This window comes from Leucopleurus acutus, assembly GCF_964270905.1.
Source record: "Leucopleurus acutus genome assembly, chromosome: 14".
In the NCBI taxonomy this organism is placed as follows: domain Eukaryota; kingdom Metazoa; phylum Chordata; class Mammalia; order Artiodactyla; family Delphinidae; genus Leucopleurus; species Leucopleurus acutus.
Window position 1 is genome coordinate 13,555,138 of NC_139156.1, and position 25,235 is coordinate 13,580,372.

The 25,235-nt window shown below is 39.4% G+C and overlaps 1 protein-coding gene across 2 annotated transcripts in view; it reads left to right on the forward strand.

The window, feature by feature from the left end:
* The window catches only part of PDZD8 (PDZ domain containing 8), a 100,653-nt gene that overhangs the window by 67,107 nt on the left and 8,311 nt on the right, over positions 1-25,235 (forward strand). For both annotated transcript variants that reach the window (XM_082854650.1, XM_082854651.1), the window contains one exon: positions 20,637-20,799. In XM_082854650.1, the coding sequence (XP_082710776.1) occupies positions 20,637-20,799 (163 nt within the window). The remainder of the gene's footprint in view (positions 1-20,636; positions 20,800-25,235) is intronic.

A 25,235-nucleotide genomic window follows, 5' to 3' on the forward strand; every position in this document is an offset into this window, starting at 1 on the left:
TTTAAGAACCCCCCCCCCCCTTTAAAAATAATTTTTGTCATCATTTGGGACGGGGCATGAAAATTCTGCAGTGGCACTCTTTTTTATTTGGCTTATGAGTTTAAGATCTGTTATGATTTAAACCTTTATGAAGTGGTTAAACTTTAATGACGGGTCTTTGAAAGGTTTTGTGGGAGTTGATAGTAATTTGTATGCCAAGAGATAAAAACAAGACATTTGCCATATGTCTGTTTCAAGAGTTATACTTTATGTGAAAAAGGTGGTATGATTACATGCATCCCAATTGTGAATCCTCTGCTGATAAGAGACAGTTTCAAAGAAGACAGCTAATAAGCATAGTATCTCCTTTTTTCTGTTAGAGTGATAAATATGAATGGAAGACAATTGAGAATTCAGTTGAATCCTTGGAAGCAAAATAGGTACCCAGTAGTTGAGAGTCCCATGAAATATTTCAGTTTGGGAAAAAAAAAAATTTCAGTTTGAATCTTCTGTGCTATTAAAACTGCCTGAGTGTAAAAGTAAATTAAATTGATACAGAATGACCCTTCAGAGACTCAGTATTTTCTCTTTCTTACGTGTTTCCTTTTTCATTCTAGAACCTAGACATTGTTTTATTCTCAGAATTATAATTTATTGACATATGCTTTAAAAGCAGAAATTGAGTAATAGTACTCTAGTTCTAACTCAGTTACTTCATAACCAAGCCAAACGTTACTTGCGTTACTTTACACTCAAGTGTGTTTGTGTTGGGGAGAAGAAGAGAGGAGGGGAAGGGGAGACAATGAGTATGAATAAGAACATGCACTTTCCCTTGTGAGTGTTTAGCATGGTACTAATGAAGTTAGTGGAATCATCAATTATGGTTGTAATTTTTAAAGGTGATGGATGGTAAAATATGAAATCTGGCTCTAGATCTTCAACAGCCTCATTGCTGCTTCTAATTGAGATGGACAGTAAGCTGTTGGTCCCTAGCCTAGCAGTAATCTGTGCCCTGTAACCGTAAACAAATTGGTTTGAAATCTGGTATTCAAGCAAATGACCAGAAAGTTACACCTCTAACACACTCTGTGCCGAGTTTGTTGTACATCGAAGTTCCCCTTGCAAACGGCTCAGTAACTTATTTAATATAAAAGTTGTTCTAGTTTTAGAAATCTTGACCTCTCAAATATAAACCAGAGTTTGGGGATAAATCTTTAATACTCTAGTCATAATTGCCTGGGTCCCTGATATTCAGAATTCAGTTGCCACGTCTCAAAGCAAGCCAAGTAAAGGTGATCTGTACAGTGGCCCATCAAAAATGATGATTTTTAGTCACCTTCTGGAAGTCCTTAGCATGTAGAGTTTTGGTTACTTTGACCAAAGGAGCTGTATTGTATTTCATGCACACAGAAACCAAATTTTGTAAACCCAAGTGGCTTTCTGACAGAAATATTTGGATGCTGCAATAATAGAATGACTTTTTTTTTAACATCTTCATTGAAGTGTAATTGCTTTACAGTGGTTTGTTAGTTTCTGCTGTATAACAAAGTGAATCAGCTATACGTATACATATATCCCCATATCCCCTCCCTCTTGCATCTCCCTCCCACCCTCCCTGTCCCACCGAAGACCATTTTAAAAATTTGAATAATCTCAGAATATCCAGGGTATTTGGTTGGCGTAAACAAACAGTTCTCCTTTCAGGCATGAATTTTTGAAAGCTCGAGTTCATAAGCTAATTGCTCTTAGGCTCTCTATACTTGTTACTCTAATTCTACCCATGTTTAAGATGTTTCCCCAGCCAGAGGAATAGTACAGTTTTCTGGGGTAATAGAGGTAGGAAGCCAGGATGCTAGGTGGTGTCAGCTTTTAAAAAGGAAGGAAAAGCAGGTCAAATCTCTATAACCTATGAGAAAGTAGGTAAAGCTAGAGAGTGGGCCTGGTACTGATAAGAGACCTGGAGGTGGAGGAGAGGGTAGAGGTTTGACTTGACAGAAACAGGAGTTTCCCATATAAACTGTTCTATATACGTTCCTTAGCCAGTCTACAAAAGCCCCTGTTATAGCTGACAGGGTACATGTTTTCAATTTTTTAAAAATATAGGCAACAAAACCACTGCAGATCAGGGCAGTAGTAATTGACTACTACAATGAATAGGAAATGCCCTTCCAAGAAATGTTTAACGACAGGGGTTAAACTATGTAGATGGCTCCTTCTTCAAGGCACCCCCCTTTTGGAATCAGATGCTATTTGGCACTAGCCGTCTGGCATCTTTTTCTTCTCAAAAAGAAAAAAAAAAACGCTCCTAAAGAAGGCTCTTCTTTGTTCCAGGCCATCACTGTCCTGAGGTAATCCAGTCCCTAACCATCTGAAAAGAGCTGTGTTAAGTGTACTTTCCCTTCCTCGTTTAACCTTGTTGTCCTGGGTCTTTGGTGGCTGGCTCTGGGCCTTATCCACTGCACAGGAGAATGAAGGAAGGGAGAAAGGAGAGTTAGGTTTCAGTTCTCCCAGATAGGTGGGAAAGTATTAGTCCAGAGACCTTTCCCCTTGAATCTTGGCTAGTCCTGGGGCCAGGCAGGCAGCAAGGCTGGGCTGATCTAGCCCAGGAATTTAGAGCTTGCATGTGTGCTGCCCAAGTCAGACCTGTTTCTGTACTTCTAACCATTTTGGCCATTGTGTGTAGGATTTCAGAACTAGGGCATTCTGTCTTTCATTATTACCTGTGAGGGGTCAGTCTAAGCAGTCTCTCCAAATGACAAGTGCGCTCATCTCAACAGCACATTTCCCTGAGAAAAGCAGGGAGAACTTTATGATTTATTTTCAGGGCCTCAGCCTTCATTTAGCAAATTCTGAAGTGCCTCTTTCTCAACATTCATATTTTGATTAGGTAAATAAAATGTATCCATGGGAGAGGTCTATTTCCTGACCCCCTAGTTTTGTACTTTATGGCCTTGAGAGTACTTGAGTTTGGGGAATATGGGTAATGTTGAAGTATCCTTTGAAAGGAGAAGCACTTAATGGTTTACAAATACATGTATCTTTATGGAAGTTTCTTGTAAATGGTATGTTTTTTAGCAAGCAATCAAACTTTGAAGCAATTTGAAACTTGCTTCACTTTTAAACATTTGACTTTAAATTTGTTTGTCTTTTTTTAGGGAAAAAACCCTGGTCTTCTGCTAATATTCATGAAACTGGGATTATTTTTAAAAGGGCTTGGATGGATCCATGTGGATTAAATATTATTTGCTTTCAAGTTTTCAGCCACAACATAGCATTAATTAGCACATCCAAATGCTTTTTATACCATTTATTAACTTTGACTGTCTAGGGCATGAAATCGGTAATGGAATTGACGTTATGCTGCTTTCTTTTAAGATATCTTTCAGTTGAATGAACCAAGATTCCCTCCCTCTTCACATAGACTGAAACTTGTCAAAGAGCTGTAATACTGAACTTTTTTCACTTCCTCAAATATGTTATGCTAGCCCTCATCTCCTCCCTTCAAACCTGCTGCTCTCAGATATATTGCCTCCACTTCTGACCTGGCCTAGCAAACTACTACTAATCCTTCAAGTGTCAAATTAAATTTGTTTTTTAGGAATGCCTTCCCTGCTCTCTAAATGTTAGTTAGGTGAGTCCTGTTAAATCACACAAGTAATTATTTGTTCATACCTACCTTTTCTACTACTATGAGGCCAGGGAAGCTCATCTAAGTTGTTCACAGTGCCTAAGCACTTGAATGAGTGAGTGAATCACTTAATGCATTTTTTTTCCATTACTTTTCTTCCTCAGTAGTTTTGTAATAGGTTATGTTAAATATGTGGTTTTTTAGGTCAGTATTGGTTTTCTGAAATACTACCATCATTTCATTTTGGGGAAAGGAGGCAGAGAATACACCAATATGCCTGAATATCATGGGCATCTTTTTTTATTTTAATATAATGAGAATTCTGGTAGAATAGGTATTGGTTTACATTATGGACCAGGAATGGTTATCCCATTATTAAATGGGAATGGTTATCTGCATCTAAAAACCTACTGTTAAAAAGTTCAGTTTTATATAGGTGTTGTGTACATACATGTACAGGTTATTGTGTCACTTTTCCCTTTCCTGTCCCCCTACTCTACTAAAAAAGCTGGGAAGTAGTCCTCATGATGTCTTTTTCAGAAGCTTTTTTTTTTTTTTTTTGCGGTACGCGGGCCTCTCACTGTTGTGGCCTCTCCCCTGTTGCGGAGCACAGGCTCTGGACGTGCAGGCTCAGCGGCCATGGCTCACGGGCCCAGCCGCTCCGCGGCATGTGGGATCTTCCCGGACCGGGGCACGAACCCGCGTCCCCTGCATCGGCAGGCAGACTCTCAACCACTGCGCCACCGGGGAAACCCAGAAGCTTTTTTGATGAAGGAATACTCAAAAGTATACCTGGTCACAGTTATTCAGTTTTTCACTTAGTGATCCTTTTACTCTCTTGCATTTTTGGTTTTTTGCTCAATATTACAAGCTCAAGTAAGAGAGAACAGTTTGTAAAAGAGTTATATTGATGTGTTATTAAAATATATCCTTTTCTTATCCATTGTATAAAATTATGTCCAGGGGGGGACCTTGAAGATGGCGGAAGAGTAAGACGCGGAGATCACCTTCCTCCCCACAGATACACCAGAAATACATCTACACGTGGAACAACTCCTACAGAACACCTACTGAAGGCTGGCAGAAGACCTCAGACCTCCCAAAAGGCAAGAAACTCCCCACGTACCTGGGTAGGGCAAAAGAAAAAAAGAAAAAACAGAGACAAAAGAATAGGGACGGCACCTGCACCAGTGGGAGGGAGCTGTGAAGGAGGAAAAGTTTCCACACACTAGGAAGCCCCTTCGCGGGCGGAGACTGCGGGAGGCGGAGGGGGGAGCTTCGGGGCCGCGGAGGAGTGCACAGCAACGGGTGCGGAGGGCAAAGCGGCGAGATTCCCGCACAGAGGATCAGTGCCGACCGGCACTCACCAGCCCGAGAGGCTTGTCTGCTCCCCCGCCGGGGCGGGCGGGGCTGCGAGCTGAGGCTCGGGTTTCGAACGGAGCGCAGGGAGAGGACTGGGGTTGGCGGCTTGAACATAGCCTGAAGGGGTTAGTGCACCACGGCTAGCCGGGAGGGAGTCCAGGGAAAAGTCTGCACCTGCCGAAGAGGCAAGAGACTTTTTCTTCCCTCTTTGTTTCCTGGTGCGCAAGGAGAGGGGTTTAAGAGCGCTGCTTAAAGGAACTCCAGAGACGGGCGCGAGCCGCGGCTAAAAGCGCGAACCCCAGAGACGGGCGCGAGCCGCGGCTAAAAGCGCGGACCCCAGAGACGGGCGCGAGCCGCGGCTAAAAGCGTGGACCCCAGAGACGGGCGCGAGCCGCGGCTAAAACTGCGGACCCCAGAGACGGGCGGGAGACGCTAAGGCTGCTGCTGCCGCCACCAAGGGGCCTGTGTGCGAGCACAGGTCACTCTCCACACCCCTCTTCCGCGGAGCCTGTGCAGCCCGCCACTGCCAGGTTCCCGGGATCCAGGGACAACTTCCCCGGGAGAACGCATGGCGGGCCTCAGGCTGGTGCAACGTCACGCCGGCCTCTGCCACCGCAGGCTCGCCCCGCACTCCGTGCCCCTCCTTCCCCCCCGGCCTGAGTGCGCCAGAGCCCCCGAATCAGCGGCTCCTTTAACCCCGTCCTGTCTGAGCAAAAAACAGACGCCCTCCAGCGACCTCCACACAGAGGCAGGGCCAAATCCAAAGCTGAGACCATGTGAGCTGTGAGAACAAAGAAGAGAAAGGGAAATCTCTCCCAGCAGCCTCAGAAGCAGGGGATTAAAGCTCCACAATCAACTTGATGTACCCTGCATCTGTGGAATACATGAATAGACAACGAATCATCCCAAATTGAGGAGGTGGACTTCGAGAGCAAGATCTATGATTTTTTCCCCTTTTCCTCTTTTTGTGAATGTGTATGTGTATGCTTCTGTGTGAGATCTTGTCTGTATAGTCTTGCTTCCACCATTTGTCCTAGGGTTCTATCCGTCCATGTTTTTTAAAAAATTTTCTTAATAATTTTAATAACTTTATTATACTTTACCTTCGTTCTTTCTTTCTTTCTTTCTTTCTTTCTTTCTTTCTTTCTTTCTTTCTTTCTTTCTTTCTTTCCTTCTTTCCTTCCTTCCTTCCTTCCTTCCTTCCCTCCTTTAGACTACGAATCATCCCAAATTGAGGAGGTGGTCTCTGAGAGCAAGATTTATGATTTTTCCCCCTTTACCTCTTTTTGTGAGGGTGTATGTGTATGCTTCTGTGTAAGATTTTGTCTGTATAGCTTTGCTTCCAACGTTTGTCCTAAGGTTCTATCCGTCCCTTTTTTTTTCTAAATAAGTATTTTTTAATTCAATAACTTTATTATACTTTATTTTATTTTTACTGTATCTTCTTTCTTTCTGTCTTTTTTCCTTCTTTCCCTCCTTCCTTCCTTCCTCCTTCCCTCCTTTCTTTCCTTCTTGCCTTCTTTCGTTCTTTGCTTCTTTCTTTCTTCTTTCCTTCCTTCCTTCCCTCCTTTCCTTCTTTCTTTCCTCATACTTCTAATTCTCTCCACTTTTTCTCCCTTTTATTCTGAGCCGTGTGGATGAAAGGCTCTTGGTGCTTCAGCCAGGAGTCAGGGCTCTTCCTCTGAGGTAGGAGAGCCAACTTCAGGACACTGGTCAACAAGAGACCTCCCAGCTCCACATAATATCAAATGGCGAAAATCTCCCAGAGACCTCCATCTTAACACCAGCACCCAGCTTCACTTAACGACCAGCAAGCTACGGTGCTGGACATCCTATGCCAAACAACTAGCAAAACAGGAACACAGCCCCATCCATTAGCAGAGAGGCTGTCTAAAATCATAATAAGGCCACAGACACCCCAAAACAAACCACCAGATGTGAACCTGCCCACTAGAGAGACAAGATCCAGCCTCATCCACCACAACACAGGCACTAGTCCCCTCCACCAGGAAGCCTACACAACCCACTGAACCAACCTTAGCCACTGGAGACAGACATCAAAAACAGCGGGAACTACGAACCTGCAGCCTGCAAAAAGGAGACCCCAAACACAGTAAGATAAGCAAAATGAGAAGACAGAAAAACACACAGCAGATAAAGGAGCAAGATAAAAATGCACCAGACCTAACAAATGAAGAGGAAATAGGCAGTCTACCTGAAAAAGAATTCAGAATAATGATAGTAAGGATGATCCAAAATCTTGGAAATAGAATGGACAAAATGCAAGAAACAGTTAACAAGGACCTAGAAGAAATAAAGATGAAACAAGCAACGATGAACAACACAATAAATGAAATTAAAAGTACTCTAGATGGGATCAGTAGCAGAATAACTGAGGCAGAAGAACGGATAAGTGACCTGGAAGATAAAATAGTGGAAATAACTACTGCAGAGCAGAATAAAGAAAAAAGAATGAAAAGAACTGAGGACAGTCTCAGAGACCTCTGGGACAACATTAAACGCACCAACATTCGAATTATAGGGCTTCCAGAAAAAGAAGAGAAAAAGAAAGGGACTGAGAAAATATTTGAAGAGATTATAGTTGAAAACGTCCCTAATATGGGAAAGGAAATAGTTAATCAAGTCCAGGAAGCACAGAGAGTCCCATACAGGATAAATACAAGGAGAAATACGCCAAGACACATATTAATCAAACTGTCAAAAATTAAATACAAAGAAAGCATATTAAAAGCAGCAAGGGAAAAAAAACAAATAACACACAAGGGAATCCCCATAAGGTTAACAGCTGATCTCTCAGCAGAAACCCTACAAGCCAGAAGGGAGTGGCAGGACATACTGAAAGTGATGAAGGAGAAAAACCTGCAGCCAAGACTACTCTACCCAGCAAGGATCTCATTCAGATTTGATGGAGAAATTAAAACCTTTACAGACAAACAAAAGCTGAGAGAGTTCAGCACCACCAAACCAGCTTTACAACAAATGCTAAAGGAACTTCTCTAGACAAGAAACACAAGAGAAGGAAAAGACCTATAATAACGAACCCAAAACAATTTAGAAAATGGGAATAGGAACATACATATCGATAATTACCTTAAATGTAAATGGACTAAATGCTCCCACCAAAAGACACAGATTGGCTGAGTGGATACAAAAACAAGACCCTTATATATGCTGTCTACAAGAGACCCACTTCAGACCTAGAGACACATACAGACTGAAAGTAAGGGGATGGAAAAAGATATTCCATGCAAATGGAAACCAAAAGAAAGCTGGAGTAGCAATTCTCATATCAGACAAAATAGAGTTTAAAATAAGGACTATTAAAAGAGACAAGGACACTACATAATGATCAAGGGATCGATCCAAGAAGAAGATATAACAATTGTAAATATTTATGCACCCAACGTAGGAGCACCTCAATACATAAGGCAAATACTAACAGCCATAAAAGGGGAAATCGACAGTAACACATCATAGTAGGGGACTTTAACACCCCATTTTCACCCATGGACAGATCATCCAAAATGAAAATAAATAAGGAAACACAAGCTTTAAATGATACATTAAACAAGATGGACTTAATTGATATTTATAGGACACTCCATCCAAAAACAACAGAATACACATTTTTCTCAAGTGCTCATGGAACATTCTCCAGGATAGATCATATCTTGGGTCACAAATCAAGCCTTGGTAAATTTAAGAAAATTGAAATTTTATCAAGTATCTTTTCTGACCACAACGCCATGAGACTAGATATCAATTACAGGAAAAGAGCTGTAAAAAATACAAACACATGGAGGCTAAACAATACACTACTTAATAATGAAGTGATCACTGAAGAAATCAAAGAGGAAATTAAAAAATACCTAGAAACAAATAACAGTGGAGACACAACGACCCAAAACCTATGGGATGAAGCAAAAGCAGTTCTAAGGGGGAAGTCTATAGCAATATAAGCCCACCTTAAGAAGCAGGAAACATCTCGAATAAACAACCTAACCTTGCACCTCAAGCAATTAGAGAAAGAAGAACAAAAAAAACCCAGAGCTAGCAGAAGGAAAGAAATCATAAAAATCAGATCAGAAATAAATGAAAAAGAAATGAAGGAAACAATAGCAAAGATCAATAAAACTAAAAGCTGGTTCTTTGAGAAGATAAACAAAATAGATAAACCACTAGCCAGACTCATCAAGAAAAAAAGGGAGAAGACTCAAATCAATAGAATTAGAAATGAAAAAGGAGAAGTAACAACTGACACTGCAGAAATAAAAAAGATCATGAGAGATTACTACAAGCAACTCTATGCCAATAAAATGGACAACCTGGAAGAAATGGACAAATTCTTAGAAATGCACAACCTGCCAAGACTGAATCAGGAAGAAATAGAAAATATGAACAGACCAATCACAAGCACTGAAATTGAAACTGTGATTAAAAATCTTCCAACAAACAAAAGCCCAGGACCAGATGGCTTCACAGGCGAATTCTATCAAACATTTAGAGAAGAGCTAACACCTATCCTTCTCAAACTCTTCCAAAATATAGCAGAGGGAGGAACACTCCCAAATTCCTTCTATGAGGCCACCATCACCTTGATACCAAAACCAGACAAGGATGTCACAAAGAAAGAAAACTACAGGCCAATATCACTGATGAACATAGATGCAAAAATCCTCAACAAAATACTAGCAAACAGAATCCAACAACACATTAAAAGGATCATACACCATGATCAAGTGGGGTTTATTCCAGGAATGCAAGGATTCTTCAATATATGCAAATCTATCAATGTGATAAACCATATTAACAAATTGAAGGAGAAAAACCATATGATCATCTCAATAGATGCAGAGAAAGCTTTTGACAAAATTCAACACCCATTTATGATAAAAACCCTGCAGAAAGTAGGCATAGAGGGAACTTTCCTCAACATAATAAAGGCCATATATGACAAGCCCACAGCAAACATCATCCTCAGTGGTGAAAAACTGAAAGCATTTCCACTAAGATCAGGAACAAGACAAGGTTGCCCACTCTCACCATTCTTATTCAACATAGCTTTGGAAGTTTTAGGCACAGCAATCAGAGAAGAAAAGGAAATAAAAGGAATCCAAATCGGAAAAGAAGAAGTAAAGCTGTCACTGTTTGCAGATGACGTGATACTATACATAGAGAATCCTAAAGATGCTACCAGAAAACTACTAGAGCTAATCAATGAATTTGGTAAAGTAGCAGGATACAAAATTAATGCACAGAAATCTCTGGCATTCCTATATACTAATGATGAAAAATCTGAAAGTGAAATCAAGAAAACACTCCCATTTACCATTGCAACAAAAAGAATAAAATATCTAGGAATAAACCTACCTAAGGAGACAAAAGGCCTGTATGCAGAAAATTATAAGACACTGATGAAACAAATTAAAGATGATACAAATAGATGGAGAGATATACCATGTTCTTGGATTGGAAGAATCAACATTGTGAAAATGACTCTACTACCCAAAGCAATCTATAGATTCAATGCAATCCCTATCAAACTACCACTGGCATTTTTCACAGAACTAGAACAAAAAATTTCACAATTTGTATGGAAACACAAAAGACCCCGAATAGCCAGAGCAATCTTGAGAATGAAAAAAGAAGCTGGAGGAATCAGGCTCCCTGACTTCAGACTATACTACAAAGCTACAGTAATCAAGACAGTATGGTACTGGCACAAAAACAGAAAGATAGATCAATGGAACAGGATAGAAAGCCCAGAGATAAACCCATGCACATATGGACACCTTATCTTTGATAAAGGTGGCAGGAATGTACAGTGGAGAAAGGACAGCCTCTTCAATAAGTGGTGCTGGGAAAACTGGACAGGTACATGTAAAAGTATGAGATTAGATCACTCCCTAACACCATACACAAAAATAAGCTCAAAATGGATTAAAGACCTAAACGTAAGGCCAGAAACTATCGAACTCTTAGAGGAAAACATAGGCAGAACACTCTATGACATAAATCACAGCAAGATCCTTTCTGACCCATCTACTAGAGTAATGGAAATAAAAACAAAAATAAACAAATGGGACCTAATGAAACTTCAAAGCTTTTGCACAGCAAAGGAAACCATAAACAAGACCAAAAGATAACCCTCAAAATGGGAGAAAATATTTGCAAGTGAAGCAACTGACAAAGGATTAATCTTCAAAATTTACAAGCAGCTCATGCAGCTCAATAACAAAAAACAAACAACCCAATCCAAAAATGGGCAGAAGACCTAAATAGACATTTCTCCAAAGAAGATATACAGACTGCCAACAAACACATGAAAGAATGCTCAACATCATTAATCATTAGAGAAATGCAAATCAAAACTACAATGAGATATCATCTCACACCAGTCAGAATGGCCATCATCAAAAAATCTAGAAACAATAAATGCTGGAGAGGGTGTGGAGAAAAGGGAACACTCTTGCACTGCTGGTGGGAATGTGAATTGGTTCAGCCACTATGGAGAACAGTATGGAGGTTCCTTAAAAAACTACAAATAGAACTACCATATGACCCAGCAGTCCCACTACTGGGCATATACCCTGAGAAAACCAAAATTCAAAAAGAGTCATGTACCAAAATGTTCATTGCAGCTCTATTTACAATAGCCCGGAGATGGAAACAACCTAAGTGCCCATCATCGGATGAATGGATAAAGAAGATGTGGCACATATATACAATGGAATATTACTCAGCCATAAAAAGAAACGAAATTGAGCTATTTGTAATGAGGTGGATAGACCTAGAGTCTGTCATACAGAGTGAAGTAAGTCAGAAAGAAAAAGACAAATACCGTATGCTAACACATATATATGGAATTTAAGAAAAAAAAAATGTCATGAAGAACCTAGGGGTAAGACAGGAATAGAGACGCAGACCTACTGGAGAACGGACTTGAGGATATGGGTAGGGGGAAGGGTGAGCTGTGACAGGACGAGAGAGAGTCATGGACATATACACACTAACAAACGTAAGGTAGATAGCTAGTGGGAAGCAGCCGCATGGCACAGGGATATTGGCTCGGTGCTTTGTGACAGCCTGGAGGGGTGGGATAGGGAGGGTGGGAGGGAGGGAGACGCAAGAGGGAAGACATATGGGAACATATGTATATGTATAACTGATTCACTTTGTTATAAAGCAGAAACTAACACACCATTGTAAAGCAATTATACCCCAATAAAGATGTTAAAAAAAAAATTATGTCCATGTTAGGAAGGGATTAAAAAATCAGTGTTGTTCCCCACCCTGCCCCCCTCCAAGGTGAAAATAAGGCATCCCAGCTGGGTCCAGGGAAGGCTAAAAGGATTTCAGAGTGTGAGAGCTCTTAAAGGCTATCTTGTTGTTTTTACTAAATTGCTCTGCACCAGATAGGTACACATGCAGCTAGAATTTTTTAACCTGTGTCTAACATGATTGGTGAAGTTAAATGCAGGCTGTCTGCAATCTTGTATGTGTTGACTAGTGATTAAGCTCATGTAATTGCTGTTTAGTATGTGTCAGCAATTCTTGACAATTGATAAACTTTTTTTTGGTATGTCATGCAAAAAATACTAGAAATAGTATTTCTCTTCCAATAGAAGTTTATCTTTTGGTTTCAACTAAATTCAGGCCAATTGACACAGGCTAAGCCACAGAGAAAGCACTTTACATCCTACATTTTTTTTTCTATTCCTATGATAGATTGGTTTATTGATTATTTATCTATGTTGACAACAATATTAAAGAATTTCTTCATAACAGTTCAGAGTATAATCAACTGCTAAAATATGAGTTGCAGATAATAAAGCCCATTTTATTTAGCACATGAAGGGTGCTACAAGGGCAGGGAGCAGGGATGTGCTCCTGGCCCAGCAAGGATGGCCTCCAACAGTTCTCCACTCCTCCCAGACTCTCCGAAGCCCACCGCACTGCTCCTGGGAGTAGGGACGGCAGCTCAAGCCTGGGGACGCATCTTATGAGTTTGGAGGTGCCTGGGCCTACACCCTTCAGAGACCTTCTCTGTCGCTAACACGCCAGGACCTGGAGCTGCCAGCCTGGGGGGTCCTCTTGTTGTGGAGCAAGGGCTCATGTGGACTATGAGGACTGTTTCCTAGCTTTTTTAGTAGAGCAGGGGGACAGGAAAGGGAGAGTGACACAGTAACCTGTACACATACGTACACAACACGTGTATAAAGCTGAACTTTTTAACAAGTAGGCTTTTAGATGCAGATAACCGTTCCCATTCCATAATGGGAAAACCATTCCTGGTCCATAATGTAAAGGTGCAGAAGGAGGTGAAAGCCCAACACTAACAGCATGTGTTTGAATCAAAGTAAGGGTTTATTTGCAGGGTGCCAAGCAAGAGAGTGGGAAACAAGTCTCAGATCCACTCCAATTTGGACTTGATTGAGGGACTTTTTTAAAGGGGAAGAACAAAGAGGCTGGGATTAATCATCAACTTGTACCATTTCTTTTTTATTAATATGTGATTTTTTTTAATTGAGGGATAGTTGATATACAGTATTATATAAGTTTCAGGTGTACAACATAGTAATTCATAATTTTATAGGTTATATTCCATTTATAGTTATTCTAAAATATTGGCTATATTCCTTGTGCTGTACAATATATCTTTGTAGCTTATTTATTTTGTACATGGTAGTTTGTTGCTTTTAACTGCCTACCCCTATCTTGCCCCTTCCCTCTTCCCTCTCCCCACTGGTAACCACTAGGTTACTCTATGTGACATTTCTTTTTTTTTCTTTTTTTGTAATTGAAATATAGTTGATTTACAATATTGTGTTAGTTTCAGGTGTACAGCACAGTGATTCAGTTTTATGTATGTATTTTTTCAGATTATTTTCCATTATAGGTTATTGTAAGATATTGAATATAGTTCCCTGTGCTATACAGTAAATCTTTGTTGCTTATCTATTTTGTGTACAGTAGTTTGTATCTCTTAATTCCATACTGTATGTGACTTTTTTTTTTTGGGGCTCTGTTAGGTCTTCATTGCTGTGCACGGGCTTTCTCTAGTTGCAGTGAGCAGGGGGCTACTCTTCCTTGCGGTGTGTGGGCTTCTCATTGCGGTGGCTTCTCTCGTTGCAGAGCATGGGCTCTAGGCGCGCAGGCTTCAGTAGTTGTGGCACACGGGCTCAGTAGTTGTGGCTCGCGGGCTCTAGAGCACAGATTGTGGCACACGGGCTTAGCTGCTCCATGGCATGTGGATTTTCCCCGACCGTGGCTGAAACCCGTGTCCCCTGCATTGGCAGGCGGATTCTTAACCACTGTGCCACCAGGGAAGTCCTATGTGACATTTCTTTATCATAGTTTAAGGAGTCAGGATGTCTCTGTTTTATGATTCTCAGGCCAGGTGGTCCATGGTTCAGGGGTCTGTTAGCTCGTCTTGTGCTGGAGAAACAACCTGAGTTTGTATGTTAATGATGATATCTACAGCAGCAATTTTGGTACATTAATGATGTTAACAATAGTAATCTTAGCCATCTGACTCTAGTTGATTAATGTTCAGTTAGCACAGGATTGGGGTAAGAGGTGACAAAGAAAGGAAATAAAATTTTAGATAGAATAACTGTAAACTCAGTAAGGGAACTCTGTTTTAGGGGGACTTGGTTTTACTCTGTAGGACGATGGTGAGGATAGCACCACACTTCTGAAGCCCCGAGCCCCCATTACCTCCTGGACAGGCCCCTATATGCAGAAGAGGCAGCCTCTGGTGTCAGGAGGAGCTGCTGGTATAGCACTGACCCAGGCGCTCCTCTCCTTCTCTTACCCATCTTGCAGGCGCTAAGTCCCTGCAAGGGCAGGCGGCAGAGGCCCCTGGCTAGGCTCAGGCAGATTCCATCCTACATTTATAATGTATTTGTAGCTTTGTAGTTAATAAATACAGCACTTTGAGTTTAATGAGATATTGTATATGATGGTCTCTAACACGGTGCCTGGTAAGCCAGAACCCGTTTGAAACAGATACCTACTAAAACTCACTTAAGTAAAAAAGGTGTGCTTATTTTGAGGATTCCGGTATTTCATGCCACAGTCAGGTGTCAGGGTCACTGTTCATGGTTGTGTGGGCTAGGGTCTGCATAGCTTTTAGTAGGAGTACAGCAAGGCCTTAGCAACAAACTGGAACTAGAAACTAAATCACTGTCAGCCTCTCTCTCTTTGCAGACAAAATGAGTTCTGTAGATGTTAATTTTTCCTTAATCATAGCTTATCTTTTGGAATAGGGGAGTACCCAGATTTTGGTGGGCTTAAAAACATCTAATTGGCTTTTTATGAGAAAGGAAAAGTTATTACATGATGGTTAGAATTGACTGAAGGTCTCCCATCCATAATCTATTCCTGTATTTGTTATCAGACATTTTCATCCTGCTTTTCTTTTTTTTAATAAAGATTTCATGATCAGCAATCCAAAGGAAAATATAATATTGTTCCATGTTCACTTTTTCTTCACTATGCTTTTGTTTGTCCATAAGAAATACAATTTTTTCTCTCTGCTATTCCTTTTTTCAGGCCCTTCCTTTTCCTTTCATTTGATATGTCTTTAGTCTACAACATAGAGGAAACCTTCTAGCAGGATGAAAACATAATTTTGTGAAAAGGTAGATATTTACCACCATTGGTATGATTTCTGTTCTTTGGAAGTAAAGACCATGCTTGAGCCCATTCTTCTCCTAGTGGGTTTGAACTGGCTGCTGTTCTCTTACTGAATGTCGACATCAGTCACCATCTTTGTCTTTTCTAATGGGAGAGTTTTTAAAGTCATATGATCATAAAATTAGCTTCTCAGTCTTGATCCTGTAAAAGTAAATTAAGGTTTGAACGATATAAGATAGTTTAAATATTCTAATGCCCTGAATTGATGTTTGTTTCATAATATGTTTGCCTTGTTTCCTCAGCTGTATATTGAGTTCATTCACAGCAGATTGGCTTTTAAATTTCCTTTTGTATCCTGTTTTGACTAGTAGTGCTGAGTCTTACTAATAATAATAGATGCTGAAACTTTTCATAGCTCTGCATCTGAGAAAGACATTGTTGAAGACGTCATATTTTACCTCTAAATATTTCAGTATGAATCTTCTAAAAATAGAACATTTTACATAACTACAATAACCATTATCACACATAAGAAAATTAATAATTCCTTAATTTCACCAAAGTTTCAGTCTATATTAAAATGCTCCCAGTGTCCCATAAATGTTTCTGTAGATTTTTTTTCCCTGAACCAGGATCTTACCAAGATTCAGACATTACATTCGGTTGTTCCAGCTCTTTAGTCTTTCTTTGTCTCTCTCTCTCTCTCTCTCTTTTTTTAATCTAAATGTTTGTCTCTCCTTTTGGGTGATTTTTCAAATCTGCTCATTCCTTCTACATTTATTAACTGGCTTCTTTTTAGGCAGGAGTAGGGTGGAGGGGTAAAGAAAAACTTTGCTTTGACTGAGTGCTAAATAATTTAATATGTAAACAAATGGATAGGTGAATTTAAGAGCTAATTGCAGAAGCAGTACTTACATAAATCCTACATTTAAAGTGAAAGCTATGTTGTTGAAAGAAAAACCTCCAAGAAAAGCAAAAGGCTATACAAGACAGAAAATGTAAAGATGTCCAGGTTCTCAATAAATCATATTTATATAGTCACAATATTATAAACATGACTGACTTCCAGTCAACCTTGGTAGCTTAAAAATAGTTTAAAAATTAATATAATAGTTATCAACTTTCATGGTAGAGTTTAGAAGGTAGAAGGTATAAAGGGGAAAAGTGAAGGGAAAGATAGAAGTCCTAGTATCAAGAGAGAGATTGTCTGTAGTTGATGAAATAAGAAATATAGGGGTATAAGTATATTAATTAAAGTTATAAAGAGGTTATGCAGAGGAACTAAAAATAATGATGTAGGGCTTCCCTGGTGGCGCAGTGGTTGAGAGTCCGCCTGCCGATGCAGGGGACACGGGTTCGTGCCCCGGTCTGGGAAGATCCCACATGCCGCGGAGCGGCTGGGCCCATGAGCCATGGCCGCTGAGCCTGCGCGTCCGGAGCCTGTGCTCCGCAACGGGAGAGGCCACAACAGTGAGAGGCCCGCGTAACGCAAAAAAAAAAAAAAAAGAAAAAATAAATAAATAAATAAATAATGATGTAACTCTACGGTAATTTGGGGGCAGGAGAATGGACTATCATCCTTATCTATTATAATAGGAAGTCAACACGTTGTCCAAAATTTGATATCTTAAGAAATGATGATGTTAATTTCTACAACTAATATCTGTCCTTAGGCTAATACCACACTGTCTTAATTACGCTAACATTATATAGTAAGCCTTGAAATTAGGTAGTATAAGTCCTTCAGCCTTGTTCTATTTAAGGATGGCTTTGATTGTTCTAGGTCTTTTACCTTTCCAAAGTCCTGCAAAGATTTTTACTGGGATTACTTTGAATCTGTAGATAAATTTGGGAGGAATTGGCATCTTAACAATAATGAGTTTTCCAATCCATGAACATGGTGTCATTCTTCATTTATTTAGGTCTTCTTTAATTTCCCTTTGCAGAAGTTTTCAGCATACAGGTTTTGTACATCTTCAATTAAATTTAATCCTAAAAGAAGATGTGGTATGTATATATATATATATACACACACACACACACACACACACACAATGGAATACTACTTATCCATAAAAAGAGAAAAAAGATGAAATCTTGCCATTTGTGACAACATGGATGGAGGGCATTGTGCTAAATGAAGTAAGTCAGAGAAAGACAAGACCTTATGATTTTACTCATATTGTAGAATATAAACAAATAAAAACAAAATAAATGAACAAACCAAAAAAAAACAAACATGTTGATAATAGAGAACAAAGTAGTGGTTACCAGAGAGGAAGGGGCCAGGAGGAGAGGTGGTGGTGAAATGGATAAAGGGGATTAGTTGTATGGTGATAGATGGAAACTAAAGTTTTGGTGATGAGTACACACTGTAGTGTATACAGAAGCAGAAATGTAATGTACATGTGAAACATAGAATGTTATAAACCAATGTTACCTCAATAAAAGATAAATTTTAAAAATTTAATCCTAAGTATTTTTATGCTATTACAAATTAATTTGCTTTCTTTATTTTCTAATTATTTGTTGGTAATATATAGAAACATATTTGCCTTTTGCATATTGACTTTGTAGTCTGTGACCTAATTTCACTTATTAGTTCTAAAAGTTGTTTTGTAGATGTCTTGGGATTATCCATGTATAGGGTCATATTATATGCAAATAAAGACCGTTTTTCTTCTCCCTTTCCATTCTTTATGTCTTCCCTTTTTCTTACATCATGACCCTAACTATACCCCCCAGTATAATAATGAATGGAAGTGGTAAGAACAGAAATCCTTGCTTTGATCCTGATCTTGGAAGGTCTTTCACCCTTGAGTATTATGTTACTTATAGATTTCTGTAGATGCCTATAATCAGATTTAGGATGTTCCCTTGTAGTTCTATTTTGTTGGGGGCTTTTATCATAAATGGATGTTAATTTTTTTTGTGGCTATTAAAATATTTATATGGTTTTCTCCTTTCTTTTCTTAATATGGTGACTTATACTAATTGACTCCTGGGTGCTTGAATCAACCTTGAATTCCTGGAATCAACTCCACTTGGTTATGATTATTATCCTTTTCATATATTATTGGGTTGAATTCCCTAAAATTTTGTTAAGAAATTTTGCATCCATATTTGAACATTAGAAATATTAGTCTGTAGTTCTGCTTTCTTGTCTGGGTTTGGGAATTAGGGTTACATTGGCCTTAACACATGATTTAGGAAGCATACCCTCCTTCTCTATTTCTAAAAGATTCCAAGTAAGATTGTTATTTCAACAATTCATAATGAAGCAGTCTAGACCCGGAGGGAATTTTTTTGTGCAAAGGTTTATGAATTTTATGTTTTTAATTGATAAAGGGGTGTTCAAATTTTCTATTTTTTTAGTCAGTTTTTCTCATTTGTTATCTTTCAAGGAAATTTTTCCATTTCATCTAGGTTGTCAAATGTATTGACATAAAGTTGTGCATAATGTTGCCTATTCTCTTAATGTCTCTAGATTCTGTAGTGATATTCCCCTCTTATTTTGATTTTGGTAGTACACATTTTTCTTTATCAGTTTATCCTAGAGGCTTATCAGTTTTATTGACTATTTCATTGAATCAGCTTTCATGATTTGTTGTTTTAGTTTCTATTACATTGATTTCTGTTCTTTCCTTCTACTTTGGGGTTTCTAGTTTTTTAAGGGATGAACTGAGATCACTAATTTTAGAATTTTTTTCCTGATATAAGTATTTAAAGCTATAAATTTCCTCTAAACACTGTTTTAGTTGCATCCCACAAGTTTTGATAGATTGTATTTTCATCATCATTCCACTCAGAATATTTTTTTTAATATAAATTTATTGTTTTATGGCTGTGTTGGGTCTTGGTTGCTGCACGCGGGCTTTCTCTAGTTGTGGCGAGCAGGGGCTACTCTTCATTGCAGTGCAGGGGCTTCTCATTGCGGTGGCTTCTCTTGTTGCAGAGCACAGGCTCTAGGCGCACAGGCTTCAGTAGTTGTAGCACACGGGCTCAGCAGTTGTGGCTCGCAAGCTCAGTAGTTGTGGCACATGGGCTTAGTTGCTCCACAGCATGTGGAATCTTCCCAGACCAGGGCTCAAACCTGTGTCCCCTGCATTGGGAAGTGGATTCTCAACCACCACGCCACCAGGGAAGTCCCCAGAATATTTTTTAATTTCCCTTCTGATTTCTTCTTTGACCATGAATTTCTTAAAGTGTGTTGTTTTACTTTTCAAATGTTTGGGGTTTTTCTAGTTTTCTTACTGTTAATTGATTGCTAATTTAATTCCATTCAAAGAACGTATCTTGGATTTCAGTCTTTTTAAATGTATCAACGCTTGTTTTATGACCGTAGCACATCCTGGTGGACTTACCATGTGTACCTGAAAATAATGTGTATTCTGGCATTGTTAGGTATAGTGTTCTATAAATGTCATTTAAGTCAAGGTTGATCACGTTCAGATCGTCTATGTCTTCGTCTGTTTTTTCTAGTTACATTGGTTGCTGAGAGAAGGATGGAGAAATAGGTATACCTCTAATAGCAGGTCTGGTAAAGTATTAATTGCAAAGGGACATGCATTCAAGTCAAGAAGAATTTGTTACTATATTTTATAACCTACCACAGGGTTCATTTTAATTATTCTTTGTGCTTTTGTATATTTTTAAAATTTTCTGTAATAAAACCTTAAAAACCAAATCATCTTTGGTAATGATGCCAGAGTTTAGGGAGTGCATGCCACATGCTATACCAGATGTAGGAAGAATATTTAGGATTTCTATTTGTTTATGTTCACCTTATCATTTAAAAGGTTCGATGGCACAAATGTGCAGTCTGAGCATATCTTAATTTATATTGTCACAATAAAAGATTTCCTCCCTCCTTTATTAGTCTGTAATAATAACCACCATGGTATAAAAAAGTCAGCGTCAACTGTAGTGCTCTCGATGTGTTGTTTTCTCACTCCACTACTGTGAACCCATTGAATCTGTTTTCATTTTTTTATCTTTATCAAAGGTTGAATTAATAAAGGGGAATTTACAGAGTGTCGGACTTACACTTCGTCTTGTCCAGTCAACTGACGGGTATGCTGGGCACGTCATAATTGAGACCGTGGCCCCAAACTCGCCTGCTGCAATTGCTGATCTTCAGCGGGGAGATCGACTGATTGCTATTGGAGGTAATTATGCTCATGTGCAATATACCTGACATTTACAAAGAAAACCAGAGAACAGATGTGGGGGTTTTTCCTCTCTTCTTTATTTCTTTTTTTTTTATTATTTTTTTTTATTTTTGGCTGTGTTGGGTCTCCATGGCTGTGTGCGGGCTTTCTCTAGTTGCAGCGAGCGGGGTCTACTCTTCGTTGCGGTGCGTGGTCTTCTCATTGCAGTGGCTTCTCTGTTGTGGAGCATGGGCTCTAGGCACGCGGGCTCAGTAGTTGTGGCTCGTGGGCTCTAGAGCACAGGTTCAGTAGTTGTGGCACATGGGCTTAGTCGCTCCATGGCATGTGAGATCTTCCCAGGCCAGGGCTCGAACCTGGGCATGTCCCCTGCAATGGCAGGTGGATTCTTAACCACTGCGCCACCAGGGAAGTCCCTCTTCCTTCTTTATTTCTATAAGCACGTTACTTTTACAATGGAAAGAAAGTAATAACTATACTATAAATAAATACTTAAAAAATTTGAAACACATCATTTTAGTTCTAATTATAAATCTTGAAAATATTTCATCTTTAGACCATTTTCCTCCTACTTCTATTTTTTTTTTATTGAATGTGAAAGAAAGGGCAGGTCAACAGTTATCTTTCTGTGTGGCCACCACCATTACTACTCTGAGCCTAAAACTGACAATGTTAGCACTACTGCCCCCATCACTCAGGACTAGATAATTAACAGGAGAGCGATTCCTTGTCTAAAAGGGCACACCTGAACTGGCCTGTGGCCCCCATATTGGTTGCCCCTTATTGTTCCTGACTGGGCAGCCATTTGTTAATAGATTGTCATTCAGAGTGCAGCCCAGATCACTGTCACTGGCAGAAAAATGTGTCACCTGCATGCCTTCCTATCAGTTGGATTGATAACAACAAAAACTCTCTATTGTTAGGCAGATTATTTGCTTGCATGTTTATAAATAAGCAGTAAGACTCACTGTGGACATCAGTGGGGGAAAAGTCCAAACCTTTTCAGACCTTTGTAGTACGTGGCCCACCCATTCTAGGCTTGTCAAGAGATTTCTTGAGCCCATGGTTGGTTACAATTGAGCTTTTAAAGGCAACATGGAATATTCTCTCACAGCTAAAACAATAAATAACAAGGTAAATTAGTTCCTAAATGAAGGAGCAGTTGTCTTTGGTTATATGTTGAAGAAACTCTACCTTTAATTCATATCCATCATGACAATAAAATAATGAAAATGATTTAATTGCATACCTGGAAGCCCCACTAAGTCAATATTTCACATGGAAATCCCTCTGATTATGTCATAAACAGTGCTTTTCAAACTCTCTTGTGTATTCCAATCACCCAGGCATGGTGTTAAAATGTGGATTCTGATTCAGTAGACCTGGGGTGGTGTTCCAGGTTCTGTATTTCTAACAGGCTCCCAGATGATGATACTGGTTCATAGACACTTAGGATAATAAGGCTATAAAATAAACCTCATCTGTGATGTAGTTATTTAACATAAACGTAACAGTTATCCCTCAGCTAAAAATCATAATTCAGTATGAATTTTTTTTATGTATACATATACCCTGTTTGGTTTTACCTACAGCATAAAATTGTTTTCTTTTTTACATCCTTTTATGAAAGATTTTTGTTTTCAATTATACAAGTAGTAAATATCTGTTATCAAAAATAAATAAATAAATCCAAGCAATATAAATACAGGCAGGGTGAAAAAGCAAAAGTCATCTCTTTGTGTCTAACATTTGTAAAAATAATAATATTCATTGAGATAAGGGGAGGGTATGATACACATTCTTTTTTTTATAGCTATACTTTATTTGTATGGGTATACAACATTTTAAAAACATTTAGTGGGCTTCCCTGGTGGCGCAGTGGTTGAGAGTCCGCCTGCCGATGCAGGGGACACGGGTTCGTGCCCCGGTCCGGGAAGATCCCACATGCCGCGGAGCGGCTGGGCCCGTGAGCCATGGCCGCTGAGCCTGCGCGTCCAGAGCCTGTGCTCCGCAACGGGAGAGGCCACAGCGGTGAGAGGCCCACGTACCGCAAAAAAAAAAAAAAAACATTTAGTAACGGGATTGGTGATAATTGAAATAAGATTGGCAAAATGTTTGTTATATTTAAGCTCAGTGATGGAGTTCATTTTACTATTTCCTCTGCTTTTGAGTATATTTGAAATATTCCAAAAGAAAAATAATCCATATTTGGCTGAACAGTCCCAAGAGGCAGATGTTAAGTCACAAAGAATGAGTTTAGATTGAGCCGAAGTTTTTTGCCTACCTCAGATCATTAGATGGACTTAATTTTTATTTATGTCAAACTACAGTTTTGCTGGTTCATAGTGTGGTTAAAGGGAAGCAGAAGAAATTAAGGCTGGATGAATCATGAAGTCATACTAGAAAGCTCTGAATTTCAGTATGAGTTTGTAGGCTAAAGGTTTTTGAGCCAATGTTTTAGGAAAACTGGGGAGCAATATATGTTTGGTGATTAAAATAGGGAAGATCTAAGTGAGGGATCATAGTAAAAAGCTGTTTATTACTATAGTGGAAGCCAGTGGTCAGGAGGATCTGAAAGGAGGGAGAATGAAAATGGACTGGAACTCTAACAGGATTGACAGCAGACTGAATCTATCTAGGGAGTCAGCCATCTCCATGATTCAGATCGGGTTAACTGGGAGGGTGGCAAATTGATTCACATAGTGGTGAGAACAGGAAGATGAGAAGGTCAAAGAGAGGTTTTAACTTCACTGAATTTGTAGCATCAACGAAACATCCAGGTGGTGATACCCAGAAGTAGCTGGGAATGTACGACTAGAGTGAAGAAGAGGGGATGCCAACCAAAGAAAAAAATGGGTGTAATCTAGGGAGAGAACAAAAAGGCAGAGAAACTAAAGAAAAAAACATGGGAACATTTGCATACAAGGGACAGACACAGGTGGGGGAAAAAGCAAGCAGAGATGATCAGAGCCAAATTAGTACAGTGTTGTGAAAACCAAGGAAAACAAGGTTTTAAAGGAGAAGAAGGAAGGGAATTAAGATTTTAGCAAGGATAACTGATAGAGCAGAGTCCTGAAGGGGATGGGGAGTAGGATCCAAAGTACGAGGGATACTTCCTCCTCTAAGATGGCTTAATCCTGAAAATGACTGGCAGGGAGGGGAGGTGGCTTCTTACTGATCTTCAGTATATAAGGTGATGTCATCTACAGAATAAAAGAGAGTAGGAAGGGTGGGTTTCAGGGGAATAAGAAAGGTTTGAAGCTGGTGTTTGGAGACTTAGTTGTTTAGAGACCAATCAAAAGAATGCTAAAGCAGCACTGAAAGCCTTGCTGCAGGCAGATGGTATAACTCGGGAGTTGTATCCAGGTGATAAGCTCAGGAGCAGGAAAGGGAGATAAGGGGCTAGCAAAGCTGGGGATCAGAAAGACAGGTAGATGGTAGAAGAGGAAAGGGCTGGGGCAAAAGAATAAAAAAGCTTGATGTGAACACCACTGAAGTCTTGAACTGAGGTTGGGGAGAAAAGCAAGTGGTGTCAGGAGACCAGCTGGACCATGAGAGCGAAGGAGGAATGACTGGACACGGAAACTACCTCAAAACAGATTCAGTTAGCAGACAGGATTGTTAGAGGTGGAAATAGGAGATTGTGATCAGAGGTTAATTTCCGAGTAAAAGATCTTTGATGTGGAAAACTTCCAAGTGATGACCAGGTCTAAAGCATGGTCTTGCCTGGGCAGCCAAAGTAGGAGAATATAGAGGTTGAGGAACTCTGAAGTCAGGTTATTAGATGGGGCTGATTTACTTTGATTTATTTAGGATGGCCTTAAGACCTTTGGAAAGCAAAGACCCCTTCTCACCTTTCTGTAACTCCTACAGAAAGGGTTGGCTTAGGTAAGTACTGTTTTGGAGAGGGTAGGGAAAAAATAGAGCCTTTAAAAGTTACACCTAGAATATCCCTAGAAGAACACATCAGAAGCTTTGATTGCCTCAGGAAAGGGACAATACGTCTGGGAGATAGAGGTGGAAGGGAGATTTTTCACTGTACATCTTTCTATACTTTTTGAATTTTGAACTAATTGATGTAGCACCTATTAGAAAATAAAATGAAAACTTAAGATATTGTTGATATAGATACAGATAGTAGACAACTTGTTTAACTTTAAAGCCTTCCTATTATGCCTTCCTTATTCTTTCTGGTCCTGAAAAAGACTAGTTTGATGGGTAGGGCTAATGAAAGAATCTGTAAGAGTCCACTATTCATAATAGTATTGGGGTGGCCAAAAAGTTTGTTCAGTTTTAAGTGAAAATAAAAGACATTTTTCATTTTCACCAAGACTTTTATTGAACGGTGTATTCACTAACAGAACAAACTTTTTGGCCAACCCAATATTTTGCTAAGTTTATTTCAAGCATTGGTCTCTTAATTTGAATCATTCACC